Source organism: Chelonoidis abingdonii, chromosome 6 (assembly GCF_003597395.2).
Source record: "Chelonoidis abingdonii isolate Lonesome George chromosome 6, CheloAbing_2.0, whole genome shotgun sequence".
Lineage (NCBI taxonomy): Eukaryota > Metazoa > Chordata > Testudines > Testudinidae > Chelonoidis > Chelonoidis abingdonii.
The window spans coordinates 89,573,326-89,586,344 of NC_133774.1; the positions used below are offsets into that span (position 1 = coordinate 89,573,326).

The 13,019-nt window shown below is 38.5% G+C and overlaps 1 protein-coding gene across 1 annotated transcript in view; it reads right to left on the minus strand.

Annotated features, from left to right (window-relative positions):
- The window catches only part of LRRC2 (leucine rich repeat containing 2), a 76,475-nt gene that overhangs the window by 35,510 nt on the left and 27,946 nt on the right, over nt 1-13,019 (minus strand). The window contains exon 4 of the mRNA XM_032806431.2: nt 7,859-8,015. Coding sequence (XP_032662322.1) covers nt 7,859-8,015 — 157 coding nt within the window. The remainder of the gene's footprint in view (nt 1-7,858; nt 8,016-13,019) is intronic.

Sequence of the window (13,019 nt, forward strand, 5' to 3'; positions counted from 1 at the left end):
CTGAGCAGGATGAGGGGGGCAAGCCCTGCTGTATTTGTATCTCCTTCCCTCTAAAACCAGACCTTATGTACCAGGCCCAGCCACCCCTAAGATTGATCAGCCTGAAATGCAACTCGTTTATGGAGTCCCCCTTTTTCGGCTGCATGGAATGGATCAGAATTTGGCCCCACATGTATCAACACTATATTCAGATGGTGCTCAAGCATAAATTGACAATTAAAAAAACCCCACAATAATAAACTTGCTGCTGGTACAGCTTTATAGTTGACTTCTGTTTATGAGGCTAGTGCACTGTTTTCCATTCCATAAAAAATATAAATTAGAGCATTAAACAGCTAACATCTTCTTATATTTTCCAAGCAGAGGCAGTTAAAGCAGTAATGAAACCCTTAGTCTCCCTGGCAATTTCATGTCTAAGAATATTTTATTTTTAATTAGAACCTGCTATGCCATCACAGTTGTTGCATAAGATACCATTTATTCTCATTGTGATTTTTTAAACTCATCATTTAGAAAATTAAACCCAGTAATTAAACCCTATAACTTTTAATTTTTAATATGCAAAGCAGCACAATAATGATTGCCATGCCACTTGAAGAGTTAGACAAGCCTGCATTAGAGATTCTAAGGGGATGGCTAAGAGAGCAGACAAAATTATAAAGTAGGTTTTATCACCTAAGGACAGTATTCTTCACCAATGTTCTTCCACCCGTACGAGCCTACAGAAACCTACAAAGCAGGTGTTTGCATTGGTCTGAAATAGTCAAGCTGAATTAGCTGGACACAAGCTTCTTTTGGTCCATTAAATGGTAAATTGTCTCTTTTCCTCATCCTCTCTGGTACACCAGTGATTCGGCCTTGTTTCATTTCAAGGAATATAAACTCTGTAGCCTACTGATAACAATTTAAATGTCAACATTGTTCATTATTTCACTTCTAATCGAAGCATCCCAGAAAAAGAGAGGGACTATGATTTTTTGAACAATCCACTTTGGCATCAGATTGTGGCATAACAAATAGGCAAAGCTTGGGGTTGTGGGTGGTGCTTCAGAAAGTACTATCACTTTTTAAAATTATCATTATTATTATTATTATTTAACAAATTATCATTATTATTTGATTAGTGATATTTTGTTCTTTGTCCAGTTTCTACGTATCCACATCTAAAATTTTGGATTTAAAAAATCAGAAGGCCAATATCAATCCTGTTTGCAATTGCACTATTTTTCATGGACAGATTGATATTATCTTTGGGATGGGGGATCTAGGATCAGAGGGTTACGGATATAGCAGTGAGTCAAAGAGAACCTAGATGTCCCTTTCTAGCAGAATATGTGGAAGGGGAAGATGAGGAAGTCCATGTGGGTTGGGAGGATGGAAACAGACTCCACCTGGGGGAAAAGAACTATGAGTAAGAGACCATTTGTGAGGACTGAGGAGGAAGTTCAAGGAGTCAGAGAGGTACAAGGAGTGGTGGGAAGAAATCTCTGTGCTGAGGAGAGGGCAGATGTGGGATTTTGGTTTTATTTGTTTTGAGAGGAGGGAATTTGATGGATCAAGGCTCCATATAAACTTTATCTAACTATGATTTTTTTCTGAACAGATAAATGGAATACCAATTCAAATTCCACCAAAACAGTTGTATTCTTCTGGGGCAATGGAGATCACAAAGTCCAATACAAAGTGTGTGGAAACCAGGGAGAAAGCATTCTCGGTGGAAGGGATCTAGCTGTCAGATTAACATCTGGAGAAGGTTAGAGGAATTCAGAGTCTAATCCTTTTAAGAAATGCAGCAAATTCTTTCTATCTGATAAAGTTTTTCTACTCCCACCCACCCAGATCTTCCTATTATTTAAAAGGAGAGGACAGCCGGATACGTCCACCAGGGGATATTTCTTTTACCAGATTATTTTATCTGTAAGGTTCTGAGATACTACAGTGATCGGAGATAGCATAAAACTCAAAAGATAAATCCATAGATACAATTATTTAGCAAAGAGAGGTTACATAAATGGGGTGTGTGCGTGTCAGAATTCACAGTGGGAGCTCTGATTTATACAATGCCACTATCTGAAGCCCTTGGAAGTAATTAAGTGGTTTTTTTATTTATTTATTTTCATTGACCTTGGCAAAGTCCCTTGTTGTCTAGAAAGCAGAGGGAGTTTGTTTTGTTTTTTACATTTTAATGTATTATTCACCTTCTTGATATCTTAAGCAAATTAAAAGATAGATTAGACAGATAGATAAGATAGAATATAACACATTGGAGGAGACAGACATGGGATAAATTATCTTATGATAACCTCACTTCCCCTCTGCCCATGAATCCATGTCTCCCAGTATTTATTATAATATTCCAAACCTGTGAGCAGCCGCAAACAACTGCCACTTTTTAAAAAGTCAACCTGCCAGAGAAATGTTTCCACCTTCCCCCAAATGGGAGTTTTTCTTCAAATTTTACAACCCTTGGACAATATTCAGTACTGAACATGTGAAAAAGTTAAAATCTGCTATCCTGCAACTCCTCTGGACTATATAACATTGGAAAAGAGGGATTGAGTTCCCAGCTTAATTCTGGAAGCTCACTGAGATAGCACACTGAGAATTTTAGGTCTTTTAAAATCTATTTTAAAATATACTTCATTATTGTTTTCCCACGCAGAGTTTTGTGCAACTGGATTCATAGTACATATCTATAAAACTCTAGTTTAGGCAGAGCCATGTGGTCTCATCATTGAAGCTAAGAGATGTCTTTCCATTGGCTTCAGTGGACTTTGGATCATGTTTTTAGTGAATTCTAATGGACAGTTCCATATGCAAAGATTACTTAAAAGTCAAAGCATTTGCAATCAAGAGGGAATATTGTAAAAAATTCTCTAAAGCCATCCCTGTAACAGCATGTTTCTTTCTGCTTATGCAAGGTACTGTAAATTATCATGAAGCTATGGACAGAGTATAAAGTATTCACCATGGTTCATAAGTTTCCCAGGGTTGCAACAGCAGCATAAAACAGCAAGCCTGAAGTTGCAGCATCAAGGAGGCTTAAGTCCAACCTAATGAAGATACTTTAATACTTGCTAGTGGTTATTTTGCTACCATTTAATTTACTTTTTAAAATACCCCTGATTTAACTAGTTTCTATGTTCTTATAATGCTACAGTTAATATTGCCAAACAGGATATTATCTATGCAAATACAATACCCATGATTTCTCACCTGAAATGGAAAAAAAACTCACGCTGATTTCTACAAGATTGAGTGTGTGTAAGGGAGATGATATAATTTGTGATTTACAAGTCTATAATTCACATATTGCCAACAGCAAGATCAATTTAACTGCCACTTTAATGGAAGTTTTCACTTCCTTTTTAAACTTACTACCAAGTGATGGAATGTTTGTCAAAGTTACAGAATAAACAACAGGGGATAATATCATCAAGAGCTAGTTTTAACAGCTCAATGGTGCAAGAAGTAGTTGTTTCCCTAAGAACAACTCCTACCAGGGGTCATCCATCAGCAGGGATTTAAGCCAGGACTTTCAATACCAAAACCGAACTTTCCACCACATGAGCTGAAGGAGCAGCTCAACTAGGTGGTAACAGACTAGCCATTAGAGCGCGGTAAACACATTCAGGCCCTGCTTCAGCAAAGAGATTAAGAGTGTACATACTACATCCTATTAAGTCAATGGATGTTAAGATCACGCTTCTAGGGTTTCCAAACTGATGTCTTAGCCAGCATGTTAATAGTCAAAGAAACTTTAAAAGCCAAGCTGCCTTTTTACACTAAAGTACATTTTCTAGATTAGACTTCAACTAAAGGATTATATGTTCCATCCAAAAAAAAACAAAAACCCAAGCCTATATTGGAGAGAACATCAAGGTTTCACAGTTAAGTGCTCAAAATCAGGCAATGCCAAAGTTAAGGTTGAACGCACAATCTTAACACTGTTCCTATAAAGACACTCTAATTATATGACTGCATAGTACTTTTCAAATAATGCAACACAATATCCTACAACTCTTTTATTTCAAAAATAAAATACAGCTTTGTGTATGGAAATTCTTGGAGGGGTTCTTTAAACAGAAAAATCTGTAAAGTGAAAATGTGGCTAGATATCCCTCAAAACCTCCATGTCATCTAGTTTATGAGGTCTGCAGGAGTGACCCTCTGCCAGCCTGGCTCACCTTAGGAAGTCAGCTGTCAAGGGCATTCTTCTGTTTATATCTGCCAATATGCAGAGGTTTGCATGGAAAGACTTGTGCTTAAGGTTTTCCACCTGCATAAAGCCTGAGTAATCAGGTTCTACACAGGTAGATTGCAAAGGTATTGGGGAGATTAAATCCACCCCCTTAGCTGGTATTCTAGTTTATATCTTGGAATAGCAGCAGCAGCCTCTTCTCATGAGGCACCTAATACAAAGGGATACAAATACTCCCATTGACCCACAGCCCATCCATTATCACGGCTTTCAAGACCAACCTATGCACAGTTGACCTGTAGATTTTTCTACTGTGGGTAAGGGTTGTGCAGACACCCTTCTTTGTCTGCTGTGCAGGCAGTCCCCCTCAGCACAGGGTTTATGTGGTGTGGAGGACTTCACACTGGCATAGTAGGGCCCCAGCCTTCAAAACTCAACATTATGCAGTGAGACCACACAAAGTTAAACACCATTGGAAAAACACAAAACAGAACTTAATTGGTAATTATAAACCCCACACAGTCCCTACACACAGGGCTGAATTTCACCCATAGAGCAGAGAAACTGCAGCTGCTATTCATACATTCCAAGCCCAGAAAGGATCATTGTGATCATCTAGTCTGACCTTCTATATAACACAGGTCATAGAACTTCTACAAACTAATTCTTTCAGTGGGAGTTGCATGAAAATTATTTGGTGGCAAAATTTAGTCCAATGAATGTATGGATTTTTTTTAAAAAAAGATAAGTGGTTGGTAGCAAACAAATCTGAAACTTTTTATCCTCATTTACCAAGGTAGGTCTTGAATGGCTTCAAAATCATCCTTCTGTAGAGAACAGATCATGCCACTAATTCCTTGAAACAAATGTTATTACTTTTCTTAATCAGCTTTGATTGGCAGGACTGACTTATTTGTTAATATCCAGTATCACCAGAGACTGAAGAAACTGTAATGGCCTTTACCTGCTTCAAATGGTCAAGCAGCGGTAATTTTTTAATATGGCATAAAATGGTCCTGTCTTTAGTTAATTTAAGACAACTATGGTTAGCCATTTTTTTCATGTTACCTCACATAGAATCTAATTTTGGAATCATTTTTCCCCCCATTCCCTACTGCCACCTTGTGGAATGTTTCCACCAATTAAGCCCACTGGTCTATGTCAGTTCTAAGGTTACAGAACAGATAAAACAGTCAGACTGTGAGTGTTTATGTTCATAATCTCCTCCTTATGTCTTGTTTATGATTTGTTATACTATTTAGCCAGCGGAATGCCCCTATAAAATATTTTTTTTATGCCAGGGGGCAATTATCTGTATAAAATGCAATGTAAGTAAATAAATACATCAAAAGTATCAGTGTTAATCTACCTCTAGGAAAGCCAAATTTGGCAGTGAACCCCAAGTACCAAATGTCATAAACAGATAGCTAAGGGTTAATGTCTCTTTGACCTGTAAAGGGTTAACAAACAACACCTGACCAGAGGACCAATCAGGAAACAAGATACTTTCAAATCTCAAGGGAGGGAAGTTTTGGGTGTGGGTTCCTTAGTTTCTCGTGTAACGTGGTGTCTCTCTAGTCTCTTGAGGGTGATCAACACTAATCTCCAGGCTTCTAATCTTCGTTTTCGCAAGTTGTAAGTACAGATAGAAAAAAATATAGGTTCTTTACATTGTTTTGTATTTGCAAGTTGGTTAGTTTGCTTGGAAAGTTTTAATTGTATTTTTCTTAATAAGCCGCTGTTATTTCATTTTTTATAAGTTACAGACCTGAAGATATATATTCCATCGGTTAATTACAAAGATGATTTCTATGTCTTCTTTGCTTTTGTTATTAAAAGCTTTCTTTTAATAAACCTGTTTTGATCTTTTCTAGTTGAAGGCTCAGGGCGAATAGAATTTCTGTGCACAGGATTACTGTCTCTTCTAGTGGCAAAACGACTGGTGAGGGGAAAAAGAAGGAGAGGGAAAGTGGAATTGTTCCTCTCTTGTTTTGTAACAAGAAGTTTAATAACAGTAATCTTTCCACGGGTAACCCAGGGATGGGGAAAGCTGGGGAAGGTAAAGACGGGGATAAATGGGGAAGTGGGTTATTTCCCTTTGTGGTTGTTTTGTGATGGTACGGTCCACCTTCCGGGATTGAGTCAGCTTGGGTCCCCCCCAACTCGCAGAGAAGGGTCTGTTTGTGGCAGAGACAGAGTGTACCAGACACTGGAATTCCTGGTTGGTGGCAGCGCTACAGGATCTAAGCTGGTAATTAAGCTTAGAGGATTCATGCAGGTACCCAAATTTTGGACGCTAAGGTTCAGATTTGGGAATTATGACACCAAGTCTCTAACTAAAAGAAAAAGAAATAAAAGCTAAGGCCAGGTCTACACAAAAAAGTTATGTTGACATTGCTCAGAGATGCGAAAAATCCACACCACTGAGCAAAATGACTAACTCCTAGTGTAGACGGCGCTAGGTGAATAGAAGAATTCTTGGGGAGATAGATTAACTGCCATGACTGGAGAACCCCTCCCATCCCTGTACTGAGTGTCTACAATGAAGTGCTACAGCAGCTCTGCTGCAGTGTTTCCAGCAAAGATATTGCGTAAGATTCTGAGATAGATAATTGAAAGGAGGGAGGTTTCATTTTTTAAGTCTTTTTTCTCCTTTACTTGAATGAATATACTGGCATTGTCTGTAGATATATATACTGACACTCAGCTGGGTCATCTGCAGGGCAAGGACCTGGGACCTCTTGATCTCAAAGCATGAGTCTCTACTGCCAAAAGAGTAGGTAGCAATAGCAGACTCAAATCTCTCTGCCTTGCCTAGGCACTAGAGCAGGGCAACAGCCCTACTGTGTGAGTGTGATTTACAGCTGCATAGAGGGTTTGTTCTGCTTTGGTAGTACCAGTTCCAGCAATGTTCCTCATTTGAAGTATAACAAAGCTCTCTCAAACTGGTAGAATCTTTCAAAACAAAATACAATTTTGAGAGACCACTGTAAACCACTAAAAGGCCAAATAGTATGAGCATTTGTTTAAACTTAAAAGTAATAAAAGCCAGACTCTATACAAGATAAGAATTAAATTCTGTCTTTAGCTAAACCCCTGGTTGCCTGGGAAACATCCCTTTTTTTAAGATCCCTTCACTACTGAGGCAAAATGGATGGATTAAAAGAAGGTGTTTTATCTAAAACTATATGTTCAGAGTTTCCCCATTGCTAGTATCTGAATTTTTATTTATTTATCTAGTGTGTGTGTGTGTGTGTGTGTGTGTGTTTCAGTTTGGTGTTCTGTGATGTTGTTCTCATTGTTGATAACCTAACAATGGGCCATAAAATGCTGTCCATTCTTAAGTAGAACTTAGAAACAAACAATGGCACCATAGAAAGCAAAGTTACTGCCTAACATCTTAACAATAGGTGAGTGTCATTTTCTCTTGTATTTTGGCCAGGTTTGACTGCAAAATATCATACATGATTCAGTACATATAAAGTATCTGAAAAAACAGTAAACATCCAGGCATAACTATTTTCTGAAAACAGTAGAGAGAACAGACTTTGGGACTGAGTCAGTCTATATTTACAAGTACTAGGTTCATGCCAATTGACCACCATGCATTTGCACATTTAACCATAAAATTAAATAGCTAAATCCAAATTAACATACCAATTTCAACTGGAAGATGTGTGATCTGGTTATTTGATAACTCCAATACTTTCAACTCTTGAAACAGGGCAATGTAGGCTGGAATGGTTTGTATCTGTGTTTTGCAGATATGCCATTCTTTCAGATGTGTCTGTTCTTTCAATGAATCTGGCAATTCCTGTAATGAAATGAGATTACATCAATCAAGAGTATTTGGCTAGTGTTTTATTTTTCCACGTGCTTAAGTGTTTTGTTGAATCAGGTCCAGAATAGCCTGGTCCTTTGAGATCTGCCTTTTAGTGTTTATCAACGTTTCCAAATTTGTCTCCTTCTGAGAAGGTATATAGGGTATGTCTACACTGCAATTAAAAACCTGTGGCTGGACTATGCCAGCTGACTCGGGCTTGTAGGTGTCAGGCTAAGGGGCTATGTAATTGTAGTGTAGATTTTGAGGCTCAGGCTAAAGCTTGGACTCTAGGACCCTGAGTGGGGGAGGGTCAGAGTTCAGGCACCAGCCCGAGCCCCAATATCTACACCACAATTAAAGAGCCCTGCAGCCAGAGTCAGCTGGCACAGGCCAGCTATGGGTCTAATTGCTATGTAGACATACCCACTGAGACTGAAGAGTGCAAACTCTTTTTAACTTGGTCATATAGCAACTGGGTCAAAATAATGGGTAAAATTTTCAGAAGTGTCTACGTGACTGAGAAGTCTAAATCCCATTTTCAAAAAGTGACCTGGGCACTTAGGAGCCCAAGTCTCATTGACTTTCACTTTCTGAAATAGGACTCCTAAATCACTGAAGCTCTTTTGAAAATGTTACCTCCGGATCTTTCTTTTGGCTTCAGGAAGCATGGAAATAGTGTCTTTAAACAGCTCATTAATTAGAAGCAATTTTTGCCTTGCCAATTTCTAGAATTATTTCAAATACTTGGGAAAGAATTTGCTACTGGGGTCATTTTCAAAACTCCATTCAGTTTAACCCATGTGTTTCAGCCGTTTTGAATGAAAGGGGAGTGCAAGTTTTTAAGCCTTTGAATTCATACTAAATTGTTTTAGATAATTCGTTTTCAATTCTGACCAACTTTTCATGATTTGAATTATACAACAAATACCCTAAACTTGGGTCAGATAGAAATCAGTTGATAAAGATGAAAATTAGGTAATTTTAGACCGTATTTTTGTAAAGTAGCTAGGGCCGGCGCTTTCATTTAGGCGACTTAGGCAGTCGCCTAGGGCACCAGCATTATGGGGGGGTGGCATTTTGCCGGGGGGGCGGCAGGCGGCTCTGGTGGAGCTGCCATAGTCATGCCTGCGGAGGGTCTGCTTGTCTCGCGGCTCCGGTGGACCTGCCGCAGGCATTTCTGCGGATGGTCCACTGGTCCCACGGCTCGGGTAGACCTGCCGCAGGCCAGTGGACCCTCCGCGGGAATGCCTGCAGCAGCTCCACCAAAGCCGCGAGACCCGCATGCGGGGCAGCGAAATGGCCCGGCACCTAGGGCGCCAGAAACCCTGGCGCCAGTCCTGAAAGTAGCATATCATCTAGCAATCTTACTACTAGGTTTTATATCATTCTGCGGTGGTAACGTCTGAAATAAATAATCTAGCTGAGGTGCCATTACCATCTCTGCAGCAGTAACTCCACTTCATAAAATGAGTTTTAATAGTTTCCACCTTTACTCCCTTTAAATCTTTGTATGTGGGTTTTGTTCTGTTCTTTTAGAATTTTACATTACAAAGGCAACTTTAACTGCGAAGGCCACAATTTTAACTTGTTTTTAAGATCAGAAACCTCAGTTTTTCTTTAGATTTCTTAGTTTCCCCCAAAATATTAATACGGTGACATATTTTAATAGGTTCCTCTAATTAAGCACCAGTAATAGTGCTACTTATGTACAGCTAAATCATTCATCTTAACTTGATTAACAGTACATTGAAACAGACATTCAAATGCTGACCACTGGGATTTTTTTAAAGAATAATTTAATGCTAGTTCTAATTCCATGACTTCATATATATATAAATCTGCAGACACCGAGTCTGTATGTAAATTCTTTTTTTTCCCCTTCTCTTTTTGATATGAATTGTTTCATTTTTTGCTTTATCTGCACAGGAAGTATTTAGCATATTTTGATTCATCCTATATATTTGTCAGTTTATGGCAGTTAAAAAATAAAGTGCCTGAATTACCTCAAGGATGGTAATAAGCAATCTTTCTAAATTCTTGTGGAAGATTACCCCACCCTTTCCTTCCCCCCGACCCCTCCAAATGTGCAGTACTTATTTTTACATCTATTATAAATAAATAAATCATAAAGGTTCAAACTATGACTGCTCTTCTTTCATCTCATTCTTGATTTTCCCCACCATTATGGGCTAAACTGAGACTTAACTTGAAGCTTCAACCTATGGGGTAACACATACTTGTACCAGCTAAGGAGGAGCTCTCAGAAGGAATTGTGAGTCAGGGAGGAAGTGGTGGGGTGGCCCAGTAGTTAAGGGGCTAACCTAAGACTTTCAAGATGCAGGTTCAAAGGCCTTCTCTACCACATGTGACTGTGGGCAAGTCACTTAGCCTTTCTGTGTCTCAGTTTCCCATCTGTAAAATGGAGATGATAACACTTACTTACCTCACTGAGTGTTGTGAAAATAAAGACTGTGAGGTGCTCAGATACAATGGTAATAAGGGCTATGTATGTAACTAGATAGATTAGAGACACTCCATCTAGTCACAATTCCTCCAGAGCTCCACTTTAGCATAAGGTTAGATGGACATTGCATTATCCCTTTACCAAACCCAATGTATTTCTCTTCCCCCACTAACTGGTGCACACTCCTCTCCTCATCCACTTCATTCCCACTTGCTAGGGAGGGACAGTCTTTGGCATGCTCTCCTCCCACCCCAGAGGCAAGGTTCAGGTAGCTGTTGCTTGGAAGTTGGGAAGAGTGGACGGCAGAGAGAAAGCACATTGCATTTCCTTGTTCCCTGGCTCTGCCGTGATCTAGCTCTATTGCTGTCCCTTCACTGGTCTGCCATTTCTTTCCATCTTGTACACATTCTTCTAACACCTGTTATTCCTAATTCACCAAAGTGAGCAGTGAGAGTGAAATCCTGGTCCTATTGGAGTCACATGGCAAAACTCCCATCAGCTTCACTGAGGCTAGGATTTCATCCTGAGTGTTCTCCATAAGTAAAAAGATAATCATGCAAAACATTTTTCTTTGTTAGAGACAAACTGATCCAAAGTGCTGGGCTTTCCTCTGCTATCTGACTGCTTCATAACTTTTGGAATGTTATGAAGTTTGGGAACTTCATAACTTAGGGATTTATTCTATCGTCTGAATCAATCTGAAAGGCTTAGAAAATTTTACTTATGTTTCATTAAGAACTCAGTATCAGAGGGTACTGTACTGATACAGTAACAGTGGGTAGCCGTGTTAGTTTGGATCTGTAAAAGCAGCAAAGAGTCCTTTGGCACCTTATAGACTAACAGACGTATTGGAACATGAACTTTCATGAGTGAATACCCACTGACGTCACATGCATTTGACGAAGCGGGTATTTACCCATGAAAGCTCATGCTCCAATACGTCTGTTAGTCTATAAGGTGCCACAGGACTCTTTGCTGCTATTAAGAACTAAGGATTGCTATAGTAGTATCAAGTAGGGCTCTCAAGTGATTAAAAAAATTAATCATGATTAATCACACTGTTAATAATAGAACACCATTTATTTAAATATTTTGGATGTTTTCTACATTTTCAAATATATTGATTTCAATTACAACCCAGAATACAAAGTGTGCAGTACCCAATCTATATTTATTTTTATTACAAATATTTTCACTGCAAAAAAAAAAGAAATAGTATTTTTAAACTCATCTACTACAAGTACTGTAGTGCCATCTCTTTATCATGAAAGTTGAACTTACAAATGTAGAATTATTTTTAAATAACTCTGCATTTAAAAATAAAACAATGTATAATTTTAGAGCCTGCAAGTCCACTCAGTCCTACTTCTTGTTCAGCCAATTGTCCTGACAAACAAGTTTACATTTGCAGGAGATAATCCTGTCCGCTTCTTGTTTACAATGTTACCTGAATGTGAAAACAGATGTTCTCATGGCACTATTGTAGCCAGTGTCGCAAGATATTTATGTGCCAGATGTGCTAAAGATTCATATGTCCCTTCATGCTTCAACCACCATTCCAGGGGACGTGCGTCCATACTGATGACAGGTTCTGCTTGATAATAATCCAAAGCAGTGCAGACTGACGCATGTTCATTTTCATTATCTGAGTCAGATGCCACCAGAACACAGTTGATTTTCTTTTTTGGTGGTTCGGGTTCTGTAGTTTCCGCATCAGAGTGTTGCTTTTTTAAGACTTCTGAAAACATGCTCCACACTTCATCCCTCTCAGATTTTGAAGGCATTTCAGATTCTTAAACCTTGGAGCAAGTGCTCTAGCTGTGTTTAGAAATCTCACATTAATACCTTCTTTGCGTTTTGTCAAATCTGCAGTGAAAGTGTTCTTAAAATGAACAACATGTTCTGGGTCATCATCCAAGACTGCTGTAACATGAAATATATGGCAGAATGCAGGTAAAACAGAGCAAGGGAATTCTCTCCCAAGGAGTTCAGTCCCAAATTTAATTAAGGCATTATTTTTTTAAAGAGTGTCATCAACATAGAAGCATGTCCTCTGGAATGGTTGCTGAAACTTGAAAGGGCATACGAATATTTAGCATATCTATCACATAAATACCTTGCAGTGTCAGCTACAAAAGTGCCATGCAAATAATGTCTGTTCTTCCTTTCTGGTGACATTGTAAATAAGAAGAGGGCAGAATTATTTCCTGTAAATGTAAACAAACTTGTTTGTCTTAGCGATTGGCTGAACAAGAAGTATGACTGAGTGGACTTGTAGGCTCCAAAGTTTTACATTATTTTATTTGGAGTGCAGTTATATAACAAAAAAAATCTGCATTTGTAAGTTGCGCTTTCACGACAAAGAGATTGTTCTACAGTACTTGTACATATATACTATTTCTTTTGTTTATCATTTTTACAATGTAAATATTTATACTCAAAAATAATATACATTTGGATTTCAATTACAACACAGAATACAATATATATATGAAAATATAGAAAACATCCAAAATATTTAATACATTTCA